This window comes from Ixodes scapularis, unplaced genomic scaffold, assembly GCF_016920785.2.
Source record: "Ixodes scapularis isolate PalLabHiFi unplaced genomic scaffold, ASM1692078v2 PGA_scaffold10__122_contigs__length_95168666, whole genome shotgun sequence".
Taxonomy (NCBI): Eukaryota; Metazoa; Arthropoda; class Arachnida; order Ixodida; family Ixodidae; genus Ixodes; species Ixodes scapularis.
The window spans coordinates 32,875,172-32,896,291 of NW_024609836.1; the positions used below are offsets into that span (position 1 = coordinate 32,875,172).

The following is a 21,120-nucleotide window of genomic DNA, read 5'->3' on the forward strand; positions in this document are numbered from 1 at the left end:
GAACGCTTCGGTTCTGCGTGGACTACCGGCAGCTGAACGCGGTGACGAAGAAAGACGTCTACCCACTCCCCCGAATTGACGACACGTTAGACCGGCTGCGCCACTCTCGATACTTCTCATCGATGGACCTGAAGAGCGGCTACTGGCAGATCGAAGTCGACGAACGGGACCGAGAGAAGACAGCTTTCGTCACGCCGGATGGGCTGTACGAGTTCAAGGTAATGCCCTTCGGACTATGTACGGCGCCAGCAACTTTCCAGCGTGTTATGGACACCGTACTGGCAGGACTGAAGTGGCAGAGCTGTCTGGTCTACCTCGATGACGTCGTGGTATTTTCCAGCGACTTCGACGAGCACTTGCGACGACTCCGAGCTGTTCTTCAAGCCATACGGACCGCTGGACTCACCCTCAAGCCGTCAAAGTGTCGGTTCGCCTATGACGAACTGAAGTTTCTAGGTCACGTGGTTAGCAACGAAGGCGTGCGCCCAGACCCTGAGAAGACTTGCGCCGTCGCGTCATTTCCAGCACCGACAGACAAAAAGGCCGTGCGAAGATTCCTTGGACTTTGCGCCTACTATCGTCGCTTCGTTCGGGATTTGGCACGGATTTCCGCACCGCTCACAAACCCCACGAAGGACGCCGAGAGGTTCGAATGGGCCGAGGAACAGCAGCAGGCATTCGACGAGCTGAAGCGACGACTTCAGACGCCTCCGGTTCTTGGACATTTCGATCAGGATGCGGACACCGAGATTCACACTGACGCAAGTAACGCAGGACTTGGCGCGGTACTAGTTCAAGTACAAGAAGGCACCGAACGAGTCATCGCCTACGCAAGTCGGACACTGTCCAAGGCAGAGCGAAATTACTCCACGACTGAGAAAGAATGCCTTGCGGTCGTCTGGGCAATCACGAAGTTTCGTCCGCACTTGTACGGAAGCCCGTTCCGCGTAGTCACGGACCACCACTCGCTCTGCTGGCTTGCGAACCTCAAGGACCCGTCAGGACGCCTCGCTCGATGGAGCCTCCGGCTACAAGAGTTCAACATGACTGTGGTTTACAAGTCAGGACGCAAGCACAGCGACGCTGACTGCCTGTCCAGGGCCGCTGTCGAAACACCTTCCGGCAGCAACGACGACGATGATGATGACGAGTGCTTTCTAGGGGCAGTGAACACCGATGACATGGCACGACGTCAACGAGACGATCCGGAGCTGCGAGCCTTAGTCGAGCACCTGGAAGTGCGCGGCGGTACCGTACCCCGTGTTTTCTCACGAGCCGTGCCGACCTTCGCCATTCGACAAGGTGTACTCTACAAAGAGAACTTCGGGGACAACAACTCGCCGTGGCTGCTGGTAATCCCGACCGACCTTCGAGGGGAGATCTTTCAAGCATGTCACGACGACCCGACGTCCGGACACCTTGGATACAGCCGGACACTGGCCCGTATTCGTGAAAAGTATTACTGGCCCAAGCTCCCCAAGACCGTCCACCTGTACACACGATCATGCCACGAGTGCCAGCGACGCAAGAAACCTCCGACGAGGCCGGCCGGACTCCTGCAGCCTATTTCTCCTCCAACTGCACCCTTCCAGCAGATCGGAATGGATCTACTTGGTCCTTTTCCGCCTTCGACGTCGGGGAACCGCTGGATCATCGTCGCCACAGATTATCTCACGCGGTACGCCGAAACGAAAGCTCTTCCTTCGGGGACTGCTGTGGAAGTTGCCAAGTTTTTCATTGAGTCCGTCGTCCTCCGGCATGGCGCTCCAGAAGTTCTGATTACAGATCGCGGATCATCGTTCATGGCACAACTGACCCAAGAAATCCTCCGACTCAGTCACACCAGCCATCGTCGTACAACTGCGTACCACCCGCAGACCAACGGGCTGACGGAGCGACTCAACAAGACAATCGCCGATATGATCTCTATGTACGTCGACGTAGAGCACAAGACGTGGGACGAGGTGCTGCCCTACGTCACGTTCGCCTACAATACGGCGGTTCAAGAGACCACTGGATTCACCCCTTTCCAGCTGGTACATGGTCGGAAGGTAACGACCATGCTGGACGCCATGCTGCCCCATGAGCCATCTGACAACGAGAGCGACGACGCCCAGGCGGTTGCTCAACGCGCCGAAGAAGTTCGCCAGCTCGCCCGACTCCTGATTCAAGACCAGCAATGTGTCGACGCCGGCCGCTACAACCTTCGTCGCAGGGACGTCCACTTCCAGCCCGGAGATAGGGTGTGGTTATGGACGCCCATCCGTCGCCGCGGCCTCAGTGAGAAATTGCTGAAACGATACTTTGGACCCTACAAAGTGCTTCGTCGACTCGGGGATCTGAAATACGAGGTGATGCCCGACGGAACACCGACTTCGTCACGCCGCCCTCCACGACCGGAAGTCGTCCACGTCGTGCGACTGAAGCCGTACTACGCTCGATAGGACTGTGGACCTTATGTGACTCTTTAGTTTACCGTTCTGTTTGCCTCATTTTATTTTTGGGTTGCATCGGGACGATGCACTTTTTTAAAGGGGGGAGTAATGCCGCGCGCGCAGCTGGCCAAGTAGGCAGCGCGCGCGTGGCCTAACGGTTATCGCGCGTGCATTCCACGCTGAAAGCCAGGGTTCGATTCCTGGCCGCGGAGGCGCATTTTTGTTGACTCTGTAAAGTAATGTTCTGGTAAATTCGAGAACCATGTTGCTTGTTCGAGGTCAGAATGTTCTGCGCGCCGAACCTTCTACGCCGATCGATCCAGAAACCCACGAGGGTACATAAGGGATTCCGCAACGCGAACGGAGTCAGTTTTCGCACCAGCGTTCGACTCTGCTGCTACGCCGACTTCGACGCCCGCAACGCTCTATATTATCTTTTGTACTCGTTTATTTTCGGCACAAGTTCGCCACATTAAACGTTTATTTCTTTCTCTTTATTTCCTGTTTTTTTTGGTCACTACCCGTGACAATATCACTCGTTAAAGTTCGCACGGTTCGCATGGTTCGCACAGCTCACTCGGTTCGCAAAGTTCGCACTCCCGCAGGTCCATATAGGCCATCCCACTTCTGAAAAATGTTAGCTACGTTGACGTACACAGGATAGAATTAATTTATGTGGCTTATTTTCTCCAGCGCCTAATATTTTGACGATCCTTACATGAGAAGTGTTTTAGAGCCCAGCTCTTTGGCGGCCGTTTCCAGCTTCAGTGGTGCCGCCGTCGGCGTCGGCGTCGACGCGGGCGTCGGCGTACCTGCGCGTTGCCTTATGGGACGTTTGCCATAATAGGCAGTTTTCGTACATCGTTTTCGCCGTCCCACAACACCCTCGGCAACCCGCTCCGATACCCGGAACTCTACAGCCAAGGCCGTCGGCACGCAAGCGCAGTAGCGACTTCTTCGTTGCGGAGGGCTTGGCGGAGGGTGAAACGCGGTCTACGAAAACTCCCTAATGATGTTACACGTGACGTCACGAAGGTCACGAGTGACGTCACTTGTGACGTCACCGCGCGTTGCATTTGGGTAGATTTCCCCGCTGAACCTAGCGGAAAAATATTTCGGACTAAATTTAACGAAAAAAATTCACCGCTTAATTTGGCGGAAAATTTCTCCCGCTAAATTTAGCTGAAAAATTCCCCACTAAATTTAGCAAAAAAGGTCCCCGCTAAATTTAGCCGTAAAACTTGCCCGCTAAATTTAGCGGGAAATTTAGTGACAATTTCCCGCTAAATGGGAGGGGAGGAGGAGAGGAGGAGGATACGGTACAACAGAGGTGGAGGGGCATACCCCCCTCTCCGTACCTTCCCCTCCTCCTCCACAAGAGCTGCGCTCTAATTCGACGTTACGGGGGGTCTTTCATTTTTTTTATCCGCAATTCGGACCTATACTCGGCGACAACTTTCTTGGCAATGCAGTGGAAGGTACGCCCCGCGTCCCCTCTTCCATTCAACTTTTCTTGGCAATGCAGTGGAAGGTACGCCCCGCGTCCCCTCTCCCATTTTGAGTGTACGCAGGCTCTCCTCCTCCCCCATTTCAGGGGGAGGAGGAAAGCATGCGTACACTCAAAATGGGAGAGGGGACGCGGGGCGTACCTTCCACTGCATTGCCAAGAAAAGTTGTCGCGGAGTATAGTTACTTGTACTTCATCACGGGGCTAAACTGCCTATGTGCCCACGGATCTTTAAGAAAATGAGAATCAATTGGGAAAAAGATATGTATTTTTACGCATGTCAATCAAACGTCTACATATTACATTTAGTTTTATTTTAAGCTCCATAAGCTGAGTGTGCATTAAACGCAGCCTATAAGACATTAGTTAAAACAAACAAACTTTCGTGCAATGCTATAATCCGTTTCACTTTAGGTCCGAGCGCAGCGGACGCTACGAAACAATAGGGCCAACCAAGCAGTGACAGAAGCGTACTTTTGGCAACTGATTGGGTCCCACGGTGATGCACTCCGTAACGCTGCACCTTTGCCGCTATTTGATTGGCTCTGTCGTTACGTAGCGTACGCTGCGCTCGGACGTAAAATGAAACGAAGTATAGGTGCCGCTCCAATACACCGGAAGACTTACGAGCACTCTAAACGAACAAGCCCGAGATGTCAGGCAGTGCACCCTACCTATGTGAAAGGGATAACGGCCTGTCATGAGCGCGGCCCTTGAAGGCGAGCACACGTACTGAACGTAGTGCTGGTTCAGAATAATGCCGTCTGCCGCCATCGCATCCATGTTCGGAGTGGGAATCTGAGACGAGCCATGAATGCTTGTGTCATCCCAACCCTACGGAGAAAAGGTATCTTATTGGAACATTCATAAAAAAGTTCTACTTTGTAATATAAATCATACGCCGCTGAAAAGCGAAGATACAACTTCTTGGCAGCAATAGCATGGCAGCCAGAAAAGTCATATGAAATTCGTTGCAAGACCATATAAAAGTCTTGAACTTTCACAGAAATCATCAGATATTTCATAGCCATCTATGACACGCCCCTGCTAATGTAATAAAATTAGCCATAAAAATGTTCTACCTTACCAAACAACGAGCTATAGAAGGCTAAAGAAACCAGTGGAAAACCTATAGGCATGTATAGCACGCGGGCTAAAAAAAGCATTGGTCAAGCCATACATTATTTAGCAGAACATTAAAAAAAACAAGTGGAAGCTTTGAAGGCTAGAGCGTGTCGGCTACAGAATTTATAGAATAAGCTAAAAATATTATTTCCCAGAACATATAGCGTGAACAGCTAAATAAATACTAAAAAAAGCTATTGCAGCTATTGGGGAGAAATAACAACTCTACTCCTTTAGAAGCTTAGTTTAAAACTAAACAAACCCATTGGGACAACAGCAAAATAAAATATTTGTTTGTACTGATTTAGAAGGTTAAAAAGCGCAACACAACAAGGACAATGAAGACACGAAGACGACAGGACGGTCGTCTTCGTGTCTTCATTGTCCTTGTTGTGTTGCGCTTTTTAACCTTTTAAATCAGTATGAACCAACTCGCCCAAACACAAGTTTTAATTCAACATATTTGTTTGTGTTTCTGATGCAGCGCTCGTCTGCCATAGCTGAACACTGCTTCAGTGTTCGGCAGATGCTCGGGCTCACATTAAAGCATCGATTGAACACGAGTCAAAGCCAAACCCTGACGCAACACTGGTGTTCAATCTTCCCCACGCTTGATGAATACAATTATCTAAAAAATTAAGTTCACAGGACTTGTGATGGGAACACAAGCTCTGTAGATAACAAGCTGGGCAAAGCGCCCCATAATGTTCAATCTCCTCGGCCATAACGACCAGACTAAATTCGAACACAACCCCGGGCACGCCACCAGAAACGTTGGAATTATTCGGGAGTGGGAGGAGGACAATCGTGGTAGTGGGGAAGAGGGAGATTTTCTTCCCTCGTTCCCGTATTGTTCACTTCAATCATTCTTTTTACTCGCCTTGTTTGTACTGTTCATCAGCAATGGGTGTGCACCAAGTGACGCATCCGGAATTCATAATTGAGGTCGCCGCATCAAGCATAAACACCATTTGGAATGACGGCTGTCCGCTCTCTTCTTTGGGGGATGAGCACTCTCAGACTTTCCCTTATTGAAGGTGGGGGGAGCCCGCGTCGAAAAATGTCCAGAAACACCCTCACCAGTATTGGGCAAAGTAGGTCCGCGTATTTTTTTTTTTTTTTTTGTAGAATTCGAAGCCGATCCCGTCAGGTTCCGGTGATTTGTTGCTCGATAGCTTCTTGGTGGCTCTCTGCACCTCTGATTTTCTGGTGGGAGCATTTATCAGGACTGCAGCACACGGCTTGAGTCGAGTCGCTGGCGCAGATATATAAATACACTGCCACCGCTTTTATCTCGCGTGATCTCTTTTTTATTTTTTCTCATATTTACCTTTTCTGGCCCTAACTGTACCTGCGGCGTCTAAAGTATAAAGGGACGGTTATTTGGACTCAAGTTGAAAGCCTCTGCGGTCTGTTCCTGCGAGCGAAATTAAAGTTTTGTACTCAAAGCGACACAGATTTCTCTGCTATTAGGCAGAGACGCTAGGTACTTTCATGTCCCCATGGAGCTTGTCACGTGACATAAAAATCTCTCTTGGACGCAACGCCGGCCGTGGCCGCGAGATGAGTAGACCACCCCAGGGGACGCTGCGAAAAGGGACTCGTTAGGACTTGTTTTCGGCACTACAATCTTAAGCGTCTCAGACTGCCGCACATGTAGAAGCTTGCTTGCTCTGGTGCGGAGCGCGAGATCACGAAGAAAATACTAAGAAACAACAAGAATTCGAACGCCGTCGAAGCAGAGGACAAAGCTAAGACGCTAAGAGCGGGAGCCAAGAGACACCGTTTCACGCGTTCCAAAGTAAAAAGAAGAAAAAAAATGAGAAAATAACGCGTCGGGACGCCAGATGTTCTAATGTCACCAAGCAGAGATAAGAGACGCGTACCCTAGTGGTGGTGGTATGTACCTGGCACTTTCGTTTGTCTTGCGGCGTTAAATCTAGCCGATTCTGGACGTCGAAAGCTGCTTTCCGTTCTTCAGATCTACACAACAAATAAAAGCTTAGCGAAGGTGTCATAAGTAGTGCGAGGCCCAGTTAAGTGAGCTTGTACAACCCAATATGATTAGATTGGATTGGGGTTTTATGGTGCAGGGGCAGCTGAGGCCAAAGAGCGCCAAAGAAGGAAACTATTGCATTGAGGGTAAGTGAGAAGAAAGGACTCTAGTGGTCAGGGTTAAAAATAAAGGAATGAGACATAAAACCGGATTATGTCACAAACAACAATGGCCATGAGTGAGAAACTTTGAAATTCACAATTGATGTAGAAGACCAATAGCATCTCAAAACTTAAAAATCTGCTTGTAAGCCACGAATGGTTCATCACCCAACAACAACATTGGGTGTAAGGGACTGTGATTTGTGTGCAACTGTGCAGAGTGAGATTGGCGTTCCCGTTCGTAGAAAGGGCGCTCAATTAGAAAATGGAGAACACTTAGAGGTTTATCGCATTGTTCACACAAAGGGGCATCCTCCCCACGGAGCAGGTAGCCATGAGTCAGATGCGTGTGGCCAATGCGCAAACGACACAGTATTACTTCATTAAACCGTTCTCGGTGTCGGGCGCTCGCCCATTCACCCAGGTTTGGCTTAATGAGATGCAGGTTTTTGTTGATCTCTTCCTTCCACTCGGCTTGCCATTGGGCTCGTATGCGAGAACTTACAGAAGGGCGATAGTCCATGTAAGGGATCCCTTTTATGTCTACCTCTCTGCTGACGTATGTGCGAGCCGCACGATCGGCCGCCTCATTGCCTGGGATACCAACATGGCTGGGAATCCAGCAAAAGACGATGGTGCAATGCTTTCTAGCTGCCACAATAACTTTCTTCTGAACTTCAACAACAAGGGAGTTGCTTGTGGGCAGCAGTGAAGAGATGGTTCGCAAGGCACTAAGAGAGTCCGTGAAAACTACTGCCAGAGGTATCCTGTGGCCAGCTATGTGTTCCGTAGCCAGCGCGAGGCCATACAGCTCCGCTGTCAAAATGGTAGCGGCAGTGTTTATTCGCCTTACAACTTCCACTGAAGAGCCAATGAGAGAGCAGCCAACAAAGGTCTCAGATTTTGTTCCATCTGTATAGAACTTTGTATGATCTTAATACAATTGAGCCAGTTCATAAAATTCTTGCAGAAGCACAGCACTTGGAGTGTTTTTCTTGTTATACTGTGCAAGAGACAGGTTGCAGTGTATGTCAGGGTGCTCCCAAGGTGCTATGATGCCAGGAAATTCTACTACCTAGGATGCCACATCTAATCCGACAGACTCGGCCAAGGTCTTCAGTCGCATACTGAACGGAGGGATCACGCTAGGTTTTGCAAGAAAGAGTCGTTCCGAACGTGTTTCTTGAGCAACTTCTCGAGTAGGGTGCTGGAGGACAGATCGGATGCGGAGAGAGTACATCATGTCCAATGCGAATCTACGTCTCTCGAGGCAGCACTCGTTAGCCTCTGCATGTAGACTCGGCACAGAGGATGTACGAAACGCACCTGTAGCCAACCGAAGCCCAAGATGATGAATGGGATCCGACATCTTGAGAACAGACTGTCTGGCAGACCTATAAACAAAGCAGCCATAGTCTAGTCGGGAGCGTACCAAAGAGCGATAGATCCGCAGGAGGCACAATCGATCTGAGCCCCAAGACCGGTGCGAGAGAACTTTATGGATATTGAGAGATTTGTGAGCTCTCAATTTCAGGCTGTTTACATGAGCAATAAAATTCAGTTTACTATCAAACGTAAGACCTAAAAATTTGTGCTGAGGTTGGACACTTACATTACTATTGTAGATTGTTAGGGACGGTTCAAGAAGGATTCCACGTTTGCGGGTGAAGCAAACACATGCAGTCCTCTCAGGAGAGAACTTAAATCCCTTAATGTCAGCCCACTCAGTAAGCTTGTTCATGCCTAGCTGAACCCTGCTTTCACAGACTGAGAGGTTACAGGAAGAAATTGAAATTTGTAAATCATCGACTTAAAGAGAGTACTGAACCGACGGAGGGATTACTGAAGCAATGGAGTTTATTTTAACTAAAAACAAGGTGACACTTAGCACTCCCCCTTGTGGCACTCCATTTTCCTGCAGAAATTCACGGGAGAGTGTGTTTCCCAGCTGGACTCGAAAGGTGCGCCTGTCTAAATAGCTCTGAATTGCATGAAGCATGCGACCACGTAGTCCGAGGTCCAACAGGTCCCTTAAAATGCCATAGCGCCAAGCCGTGTCATACGCTTTCTCGAGATCAAAGAACACGGAGAGGCAGTGTTGCCCGTGTACAAAGGCGTCACGCACAACAGTTTTGAGACGGACCAAATGGTCAACTGTAGACCTTGATGATCGATAGCCGCACTGAAATTTGTCTAGTACCTTGCCATGCTCCAGAAAGTACATTAGCCTTCGATTAATCATTCGCTCCAATGTCTTACAGAGTCAGCTGGTAAGAGCAATGGGCCTATAACTGGAAACACAAGAAGCATCCTTACCAGCCTTCAAAAGTGGTAGGACATGTGTTACCTTCCAAGATGAAGGAAAATGGCCCTCCTTCCATATGCGGTTGTAAAGATATAAAATGACATCAAGTGTGGAAGGATGGAGATGCTGTAGCATTGAATAATGTAAAGCATCTGGTCCAGGGGCTGTGAGGGCTTTGTGGTATGAAGAACTGCGACGAGCTCGTGCAGGCTGAATGTAGCATTATATTCCTCCTGTTCACCTCCTGAGGTTTTCAAGGGGTTGCTCTCAGCCTTCAGTTTGTGTTGAAGAAAAGTAGATGAGTAATGATGCGAACTGGATACATACTCAAAATGTTCTCCAAAAATATCAGCTTGTTCCTCCAGTGTGTCTGGACATGTTCCATTCCTAGAAAGCAGGGGGATTTTAAATGCATGATAGGAACCATTGATCTTGTGTATTCGATCCCACACCTCCTTAGGTGAGGTACTGCTATTTATAGTAGAAACATAGCCTTGCCAACTTTCTCGTATGGCTTTTCTTCGGACGTAGCGTGCACGCGCCTCCATTTTCCGAAGGATATGAGGTTGTCTCTAGTGGGGTATCGTCTCAGAATACCCCACGCCCAATTTTGTTTCTTTCGTGCCTCTTCACATTCCAGATTCCACCAAGGCTTGGGCCTCCTAGGGAGAAATTGAGATGTCTGCGGGATGGACAACTTGGCTGCTGCTATGATGTGCTTGGTTAAAAGATGATTGAGTTCGTCAATTGTGAGACTATCCAGACGAGAATATGCTACAAGCGATGCCTGCTTAAAAAGGCCCCAATCAGCCTTGTCAAGCTTCTAACGAGAAGGGTGTGTATGAATTAAAAGACGGGCTACGCTACAGGTTAAAAGAGTAGGAAAATGATCGCTTCCACGTGGATTGGGATCCACACTCCAGGAAAACTCTGGAAGCAAAGTAGCACAATTGTAAGGTCAATGGAAGTTGATGTCAAAGATGATGGGCTAAAATAGGTTGGCTAGCCTGTATTAAAAAGACAGACTTCGTGTAGTTAAAACTGACTCAACTATTTTTCCTCTGACATTCTGACGTGTGCTCCCCTATAAAGGGTTGTGACAATTAAAATCGCCCATCAAAAGGAAGGGCTCAGGAAGCTGATCTAACAGTGAGTTAAAATCTGAACATTTCAAAGTAAAAGAAGGTGGCAGATATTAAGAACATACTGTAAGAGCTTTATGGTGCATGAACCGAACTGCCACTGCTTCAAGTGGTGTGGACAGTGGAACCTCTGTGCAGAGAACTTCTCTCGGGAGAACTACCGCAACTCCCCCAGAGGAACTGACGGAGCTCGGACAATCCCTCCGGAAATCCTGGTAACGTCTCAAGAAATTGGTACTGCTAGGACTCAAATGAGTCTCTTGCAGGCACAGCGCTCGTGGCTTGAACTCCTCCAGAAGACGCTCTAGATCATCCGGGTTTCTTATAAGGCCACGACAGTTCCATTGTATGAGTACTGAAGCCATTTTGGAGACAAAAACTGGAGCACATGAAAAAGTGAGTCAGTTGCTTGACTTTGGAGGTGTTACGGTTTTTTTTAGATTTTTGTTTCTTTGTAGTCTGCCACTCCATCTCGTCCTGGTCAGAACCCGGAGTCGATGACGGGGCAGACAAGGCAGTGCCAGTGTTCTCCTGAGCCCCGCAGGCAAACGTGCCTGCTGGCCCGGGAGCGTCTGTGCCGCGGGGCCCCAATCCGCGGCCACGACCAGAACTAGGCGGAAAGGTGGTCCGTCCATCTGCTCCACCTCTTTTCCCGGCAAGGAAGCTGCATGCGACCCACGCAGCTCCTTGGTTGTTGCCTGCCTCTCCAGGGACTGAGGCCAAGGGCCTCGCCTCTTCTCCTGCTTAGGAGAGCGTGAAGTGTTGACAGGTGCAGCCGGTGCTGGCCTGTCCTGAGCAGAGGGAGCAGCTAAGGCACCCTCCCCGCGAGAAGAGGGAGCCTGCTGACCCTGCTCCGTAGTCTTGAAAGGGAGGGCAGGCACGGCTATTGCTGGCCCGTCCTTGCCCAGGGGAGTAGCATGCCGCTCCGGTTGATGGGATGGGGCTCTTAGGTCAGCTGCCAAGATCTCAGGAGAGACCTGAGTGGCCCTAGTCTCCGAGCGTGGTACAGGACCCCTGCGCACCACCTCGGCGTAACCTCCCTTTGAGAGGAACGACAGCTCCTTTTTAGCTTCCAAGTAGGGGATATTCTCCTTTGCCCTTAAGGAAAGAATTTCTTTTTCTTGACGCCAAAGGGGACAGTTGCGGGAGTAAGCTGGGTGGGGCCACTGCAGTTACTACAGCGGGCCGCCGCCTCGCAGACGTCAGCAACATGTTCCTGGCTTCCACATTTCGCACAAGTTTTTTTTCCTCGGCAACTGCGTGACCCATGCCCAAAGCGCTGGCAGTGGAAGCACCGTTGAGAGTTGGGAACATAGGGAGGGATGTGACACTGGAGATAACCCGCCTTCACAGTTTCAGGGAGGGTGTGTCTCGCAAAGGTCAAGATCACATGCTTTGATGGAGTTTCCTTGTCATCTTTCCGGAACATAATACGTTTGACAGCGACAACACCAGCATTTTTCAGTCCTTCCAGAATTTCTTCCTCGCTAGCATCGAGAAAGTCTTCTTCAGAGAGGACTCCACGGATCATGTTGAGCGACCGGTGAGAACTCGCGGACACTTTGACGTCCACTATGCTGGTCATCTTGGAGAGTGCCTCACTTTGAGCTTTCGTATTTACTTCAACGAGAAGGTCGCCGGAGTGGAGTTTTTTCGCTTTGTATGAGAACCCGATGAGGTTTTCTAGCACCTTGGCTACCACAAAGGGGGACAATTTCGACACTGGTTTGTCTTCGAGGTTCGAATGAATGACGAAAAACTTTGCAAATGTTCGAATTTCAGGGGCTTTTTCAGTGACTTGGGGCTCAGGGCGAGGCCTCTTAGAAGCCTGCCTTGAACTGGGTTTAGAGAGGAGGGGCGCCATATGAAGGGCGAGAACTTCGGCATCTGTAGCGCACCACCCACCACGGAGTCCAGCGAGGGGATAGGTAACATGTCATAACAGGTCTGGCTTGTCTGAGTATGTTACTCTGACAGTGCTACCAGGAAGCTATAACCAAGTGTGGATAAAGAGAGAGTTCCGTCGCCCCCCAAGGTTAGCCCTTGCCGCCAAAGGAATTAAAAAAGGAAAGAAGAGAAATGAGAAGAGTGAAACAAGGAGAAGACAAGGGTGAAAGAAGGGACGGGATAGTAGAAGTGGCGACTGACTGAATCATCCTGGTCGGGCCACGCCAGGACACCCGTCTATGGGAAGCGGGGGCCGAAGTGGTGTATTGCCTCGCCCGGGGGGCCCCAAAGGGTCCAAACCTACCCCGGGCTCGGCTCAACCCCCAGGATGCCCTTTTCCCCGGACACGGGAAAGCCACGCACAGCCAGACGTGAGCGGGCGAACCCGCATGGCTTGGGGTCCGTGGAGACACCACTCTCCAAATACCTGCTTTCACAGGTGCCCCCTGCGGGGAACCCAATATGAGGGCGCCACGGTGTGTTCAGAGATTCAGAGCAGGAGGCCTTTCATTAACGCAAGTTTCTTAGCTTAAAAGAAAGAAAAAAAGACAACAACAATTGGTGTGCGTAATTTTAGACAGCTTTTAAAGTTAGTCTGCCTCAGTGGGCGTCTGGTGTCTCAGGTGTAGTAAGAAATTAGGCAGTGCAGCACAACCGGTAGCCTGGGGTCTTTAACGTGCACCGCGCAGTAGTGATACACAACCGCACGCCAGTACGATGCTCATCCAGATCAAAATGGGCAGGGGTGCGAATTGAACCCGGTATCCCCAGGCCAGAATAGAGGGCAGGGCTCTACGAATCTAGCATTGAGGTCTACACACTATCCTTTCAATCAAAGCCAATCAGAGCTCGGCGTCGTTTTGACGTCATCGCCACTCCTGCGCAAGAAGCAGACGACCTGCTCTGCGCATCGTCTCACCGACGTGGCACGGCTTCTTTGCAGATGGCGCTTCACTCTGATTTGTTGGCTAAGCAATAATGTGACCATAACGAAAACGAATAACGTTCTCGACGGAACTCGCGCTCTGAGCGTCGCTATACAAGCGACTCTACAGAGTTTTCTGACCCAAAACTTTATTTTACGCGTGACCATTATGTCAGGTATGGCAAAAGTACTGTCCATCTATCTTTTTAGAGCGCAGCTCTTAGGCGCCCGTTTCCGACTTGAGCGACGCCGCCCAGGGCGCAACCGCGCGTTGCATTATGGGGCGTTTCCCGTAGTGACGTCACACGTGACCGAGGGTCATGCGTGATGTCACGAGGGAGGAGGGGGAGGAGAAAAATTTTCCGTTAAATTCAGCGGAATAAATTTCCTCGCTAAATTTAGCGGAAAGTCTTTCTCGCTATTTTTAGCGGGAAAATTCCCTATAATTCTGGAAGAAAAAATTCCCCGCTAAATTTAGCGGAAAAATTTCTCCGCTAAATTGAGCGAAACAAATTTACCCGCTAAAATTTACAAATTTAGGGCTTAAATATTTTCGCCAAATTGAACCAGAAAAGTTTCCCCGCTAAATCTAGCGGGTAAATTTCCCCTTTAAAGTCAGCGGAACTAATTTCCCTGTTAAATTTAGCGGACAAACATCCCCACTAAATTTAGCGGGAAAATACCGCCGCTAAATTTAAAGGAGAAATTTCCCCGTTAAATTTGGCAGAAAAACGCTCCCCCCATATTTCGCGAAAAAGAGGGCATGACGTCGGCCGCGTAGCCTCCACAAGCCATGCTCCCTTGACGCCTCGCCTCTTTCTCATTTTCCTCCTCACGCCCCTGACTTACCATGCCTTTGTCTTGCTATGGGGTACTAGAATACACCACAGCTTAGCCTTCGATCTGATAAACCCTACCGGACGGAGCGCGCGCAAGCCTGCAAGGAGTCCTTCTACAATCAACCATCCATCTCACACGTGACATGTCACGCGCACCAATCGCCAGAGAGATCTGCGGTCACGCTGGGCACAAAATTGTTTAAACTTTTTATGACTAGGCTTCACCAATATTGCAACGTGCCCCCCTCCTACTACTTCTAACCTCCTTGGCTTGCCGCCGTCACTCATAGATCGTGGCAACCTTTCAGCGTCGACAACCAGACAAGTGGTTGCTTCCGTCGCTCATAGATGGCGGCAACATTTCTCCGGAGGAAGGAGAGCGGGAACGGAACGAGCAGCGGCGATGTGCGCAGCAGCGCGAATGGTTCCGCAACCGCCGCGAGGCTGCTATCATCTAAAGTTCCAGTGCGTCGAGCGCTTCAGATTCCCTCGCGAAAGAAGAGCAGATCGCTTGCCTGGGAAGCCACCGCTGAGAACAGAACCTACGGCTTCTCTGCTCTTCCTTCTTTACCAGAGTGGGAAGGCTGAAAGTTTTTCTTATATTTTTTTTTTTTATCCGTAACGTGCTTTAAAAGGAGACGTTGGGATGTGTGGAGGCCTTGCCGCCGTTCCGCGCCGTCAACACCACCCTTTTTGTATCGACGCTCCCACTCCACCAGCTCTCAGTCACGTAAAAGCACGTCATCGCCAATACCTCCGAGACAAAGAAAAGATAACACAAAAAGCTAAAGCTCCGCCGTCACCCGAAGAAGACTCGTGCACAATCGATGAAGACGTGAGTGTCAGCCGAACACTGAGGCAACACTCGTGTTCAATCTGCATTGACACTCCCTAGGTGACGCCGAAAATTTTGCACCACTATTTTTTTTTACCTACAGGGGGCGTTGTCAGCGCTCACCTCATGCGCATCGTCACTCAGGGATGTCACTCGCACGCCCCCTTTGACAGCGGAGCTGTTAAGGGCTAGTTTCCTCAGGATCGTGCCCCCCGCAAAGAAATGAAGACACCGAACTTTGGACACCTACCGCCATCGATGAGCGACGGCGGAAAGCCACGTATCTGGTTGCCGCCGTCACTCATAGATGGCGGCAGCCTTTCTACTCTGACTGGCCGACTTCCGGCCGGCCATTACTTTTCATTGCACAGCCCTGCTGGTCTTCCCTCTTCACCAGAGTGGAAAGGCTGAAAGTTTTTCAAGTGGTGCCATGGTGAGGGTTAAGAAATTCCGCCTCAACTAATTGCATCTCCACTAATTGCGCATGCACAAATTGCATCTTAACAAACGGCGTCTTAGCGAACTGCTCGTTAGCAAATAGCGTCAGTGCAAAATCAGATGGAGAGTTTAGGAGATCACAATTGCGGGAGTGTCTTGGCCAACGACGGCCTTTTGCCGTGTGCACGCCTTCACGTTCCGACGTCGCGGTTCTTCGCAACAGGGAGGGTGCGGCAAGCGGCTGCACCCACTGGCTGCACCTATACAGAGCCTTGACAATGGGATTTAAGAAAGGCGTTTGATTCTTAGTTTCTGGACAAATAAACTTTCCCATGCACTTTTTTTTTCCTTTTTTTTTAAGAATCAGTTTTTAGAAATCAAAACTTGGAATTCATTTGAATTTTAGGGCAACTGCCAGTTAAAACGCGTGCATGAGTATTTGAGCTGTTTCATACCAAGTCATCTGCGAGAATAAAAACGATGTGAGGTGGTTTCTTTTTTTCGGCATCCTCTCCCACTGACACCCCGGCTAGAGCTAAAAGTAAAAAGATGATCATTCTGTAACAAAGAACAAACATTTAAAAAGTACATGTGAGGATTTGACTTTCGAATAACCAGCTATCTAGCATATGAGCATGGTATCAATTTTTCATCCCACTTATAAAAGCAGAATCGCTCAACATTAAACAAATATTTCTAAAAAGGGTGACTGGGAAGAAGGACACTTTCAATCCTGCTTCTATGTTCCAAACAGAATATGAAACACTTCGGATAAGAACCTTCTAAAGTAACGAACATTTAGATTTTCTGAATATCCTACAAATACATCGTAGTAGGTCGTCAAGGAAGAAAAATTGCGTTCGTATGAACTTCCGGGTGTCTTACCGAATACTTTCGAAAATTCTTAAAAATAGGGTGGTTTAGAAATAAAAATTAAGCACTTTCCGGTTACAACTTGCCAGCAAAAAAAAAAAAAAAAAGTCAGGAATTGCAAAGAAAAAAAAAAACACTAATCAGCTTAAGTAACTAAAATTTATTTATGTTCTTTTTTTTAAATAGTGAAGATAGGCATGTGGTTCCACTTATAACCCTCCTGAGCATTGTCGAGAAACACCAATAAACTGATTTTAGAGAGATACGATGCAGAAGCAGCATTTTAGGCTTTTAAAAAAAATGCTCGATTTGGACAAGTTTTGAGGTCTGGATAGCGTTTCTTTCCACCACCGCTCCTGTCCGTCGGTGATCGAGACGCTGGACGCATCAGCGTTATTCTTCCATGCTACGAGGAAGCCGAGCCCGTAGCTCCGCGCGACGGCCACATGACAGCCACTTACGCAAAGATGGGCTTTGATAGGAAACCGAAACCTAAAACCGCGTCTAAAATGAGCGTCTTATTTTAAACCCGTAACGGGTGGGCATCAATGCACGCCAAAGATACAGATCTTAAACTTCGTTCTTCTAATCCTACAGTTCTCGAGCGAGATGGCCTTTGGTCTCGAACCTAGCCCTTCGGGCGCCAATCTGTCTGCCCCAAGGGATTTGCCCAACATGGAAGTCGTCCCCTTTACCGGAGTTTTCAGTTTAACCAAGCAGAAATTAGGGCAAGGCAACCGAGGCATTCTTCGTGACTGTTCTCAACCAGCTTCGCCTCTGTCCTTCCGGGAGAGCCACATCGACACCTGCACCATCACAGTGGCCTAGAAAGCTGGTCCCCTCACCGTGAACCGTCAGTTGGCATAGATGCACGCCAAAGATGCACATCTTAAACTTCTTTCTTCTAACCCTACAGGTTGGTAATCAAGACGGTTGTTATTGTTTTAAGTCGAACGATGTCTGTATTGCAGTGCTTCCATGCCGAGAAGCTTTGCTAAGTTCGTTTAAAGTGCTGTTACTGTTACTTGGTGGTGATGTTGAGACTGACCCCGGTCCAACTAATGCCAAAATGGCTAAGGAACTAGATGAAATAACGCAGTTATTGCAAGATACAAATGTGCGTACTCAGAAGGTTGAACAAGGGCAGAACAACATATTCACCTCGATTAACGAACTAAAATCAAGTCACGAACAACTAAAAGTCACGATTGCAAATATTGGTGCGAAGTTTTCTACTATCGAGGTGAAAGGCAGCTTCAATTGTCTAATTTCACCATGAGTTGGCAAGAGCCCACGAAGCTGTTCAGCGCGTTGAAAAAGATAATAGCCTTTTGAACCTCAGATTAGACAAAATAGAAGACCAGTCACGCAAAGATAAGCTTGTATATCATGATTTAGGTCAGGGGCGGCCAAGGTGCGGCTCTTCACGTGTTAAAGCGCGGCTCGCGGCACACCCCACCCCCCAAAAATATGGAACGCGTCTTAAGTTGAAAGACAGGTTGATGGTGCTACTACTACCTTTCGTACAATTGCCTGCTTTTGACTCGAATAAATTGAAAGTATTTCGAGTTTCGTTTATTGCTCTGTGCATAAGTTTGCCCCCCCCCCCCCCCCCCCCCCCCCCGGCCCCCTGCGTCTCGTGGAAGTTTCGTGGTTTTGTTTGCGGCTCTTAGGCCGGGTCAGCCTGGCCACCCCTGGTGTAGGTGATTGCGCTGGCGAAACGTGGGCCCAGGCGGAAGGGAAGGTAATAGGGAAACTTTCAGAATACGCCTCGCTTAGTATATCACGAGAACAGATTGTGAGCGCCCACCGTTTAAATTCATTTATAACTGGAAAACGCCGTACCATATCAGTGAAGTTTCAGTCCTTTAAAACTAAAAAACCGTTCTTTTCAAAAAAGTATTTAACCGAGAAACTAAAATTGGCTATAAAACTTGGTGTTCGAATATCAGCTCTTTACGCGCATGTGGGACGAGTAATAATGTTTGTGCTAATCAAGCGTTATCTTTGATTCACACATGCTAAAACACAACCTACCCAATCTATATGTTTAAAAGCTAGGTTAGGTTAGGTTAGGTTAGGTTAGATAAGGTGGGCCATTAACGGTAATTAAATAAATAACCAGCGGACCCATAATGTTCTTTCTCTTGTAATTCGCCATAAGCACACTTACTGTACTGTCCTTTGCCGATGAAATGAAGTAAATGCTTGAGCTGTGTGCTGCGTCTTAACTTTGCCACTTTTAAAGACATTCCATGATGCGTCACGTCAATCTCTACGTCACCGATTGCGTCAGATTATCACGCGATAAAGCCGGATCTTAACACCCACTCAGCTCTCCTTCGTTGGCGTTCGAATGAATGAAAACAAGTATTGTTCTGGCAAAACGTTGAGAAATAAAGCCATAAAGCAAATTAATATAAAATGATTGAGCAAATGTGCTGTTCCTAAGGTACAACGCCATTTACAACGCCATCGTGCATGCCATTTTTGCTCTTTTTTTTAGGGTGATTGGTGGCCGGGTGAGCTATACGTTCACCCACAAGAAGCTGTGCCTTCAGCGCGAGCTCTCTTTCCTTCCTAACACAAGTGTGAACTCGCAGGCACGCGCAACCGGAGCACTGCGGAAGCCAGCCAGCTCGAGCAGAAGGCGGAGCTTCTAAACTCAGCTTCGCCAGCTCGGAAGCACGCGCAGCGAAAGCTAGCTCTGCAGGACCCCAAGGATGCTGGGTTCAACCCCCCCATCTGCCCGTTTCGATCAGGGTCGCCTAACTCGTCAAACACGAAGTTGGGACTGAAGTTTGCGGAGTGACCCGACGACGGCCTCACGCGGGACGAGATGTCAATCATCTAACCTCCCTCGCTGCTCGAATTCCAGCGAGATTGTGAAACACAAAGTCGTAGCGAGCTTTATCGTAGCGCGCGCGAGCAACACCGTGGGTTAGCCGATTGAACAGCCGCACTGATGACGTCGCGCCCGCATGTTTCTACATTCCTTCGCCGCAATAGAGTGTATACTGTCAAGATTGTCCTTAGGCCAGGCTGTGAATACTCTTAACTTTCTCGTCGCAAGATCGTCGTTTTCGGAAGTTATCGGTGACCACGAAGTAACGTTTCAAAACCTTGGGTAGGAGTGACTTCGCTGATCTTGAAGATGGTGTTCCGGGCTGCAACGCCGTTCTTAATCTCAGCCCAAAGGAGTTCCGCGTGGTTTAGCTCACAGTGGTATAGTGGGATCCTGACCACAACGCAGCCAGCCTTCTCTGCAGGAGCATCCACCCGGAACTCCAAGAATTGTGGCTTGACCGGCGCCACAATGTCGAAAAGCGCCTTCTTGGTCATCTTGGCGTCAAGAATGGCAAGGAGCATTGTCCATGACGACAACACTCCCCGTCGGTAGTGTCTCAAAGAACTTGGTCGAACCACTTCTCGAATCAGTTGCCGCCAATTTCCTCGTGGTAATCGCCTGTCTTTTTCTCGCCGAGGACATCCAAGCAGCCACTGACGAAGCCTTTTTCGCTGCCGATGTGCGTAACTATCAGGCGTTGGCCTTTCCCCGACGGCTGCTTGAGGCCCGTCGTCAGACCATGCATGAAGGCTTGGTGGGACGTGGTCACGGTCGTGTCAACCCACACCATCGAGACAGTGTGCCCTGCCGTCACTCTTGTCTCGTCCAGGTAAAAAATCTGCCGACTCTCTTGCCTGTGACGCGCGATGTCACGCAGGTATTTCTGCTGCCACACGACGATGTCCTCTCGCTTGATCATACGCGAGTTTCACTCTCTTTTATCACGCCTGAAGCCAATGTCGCGAAGAACACGGCGCACAGTCCACGCCTGCACAGGGAGTTAGTGCTTGTGCGGAACTCGACCTTTATCTTCTCGACCGTGGGGATTTCGTTCCGGCAAAAGAAGCGATGTATGCACGAACTGAGCGCACACAACACGAAGTCCCCCATTCCTGGCGTTGCGCCACCTCTTGTCTACGCTTGCTGGGCGCCTCCGAGAGGGAGTGGAGAGTGTCGGAAGTGGGCCATGGAGTTTATCCCCTGTCTTAAGCGCGAGACACATGCGCGAAAAATCCATCCGATCCGACGTCCGATCCTACAGTGCGACTGCCTGTTCCGAAAAATTTGGTCGCTTCAGGCGTCGGATCGGCGATCAGACGTGCGTCCAACGCGCCAGATAGTTTCGCACGGCGGACGGATTGTCGGATGCGTCCAGCCAATGACAGCACAACTAGTGCGAACGTCATGATGACGTACTGGGTATGGCGGGACGAATCAGAAAACGGGACGGGCGACGGGAAGCCGGACGCGTGGATCCCGCCGACCCATTCGAGGAAGATGGCCCCGGCAAAGAATGCACGCGCTAACGAGAACGAGCTTCTCAGTTTGCTCGTGTGAGCTAAACCGTCAATCTGGGACCACAGATCTGTGAACGCGGACCTCCGCTGGAGAGCCTGGATCCCCTGGGCGGAGCCGAACGGATCGTCGTGTCGCATGCAAGGTCGGAAGCGTGTGTCTCAAACTGTCGCGTGCGGCGATTCGGAGCGGCGTTCGGACTGTCGGATCGGACGTCGGATCGGACGAC

General features: G+C 49.5%; 1 protein-coding gene across 1 annotated transcript in view; it reads right to left on the minus strand.

The window, feature by feature from the left end:
• Positions 1-19,870, minus strand: part of LOC115312641 (arylsulfatase B-like) — a 54,833-nt gene extending 34,963 nt beyond the window's left edge. Inside the window, exons 1-2 of the mRNA XM_042288516.1 lie at positions 19,772-19,870; positions 4,617-4,776 (exon numbers count right to left, since the gene is read on the minus strand). Coding sequence (XP_042144450.1) covers positions 4,617-4,776; positions 19,772-19,870 — 259 coding nt within the window. The remainder of the gene's footprint in view (positions 1-4,616; positions 4,777-19,771) is intronic.
• Positions 19,871-21,120: the final 1,250 nt, after the last annotated feature.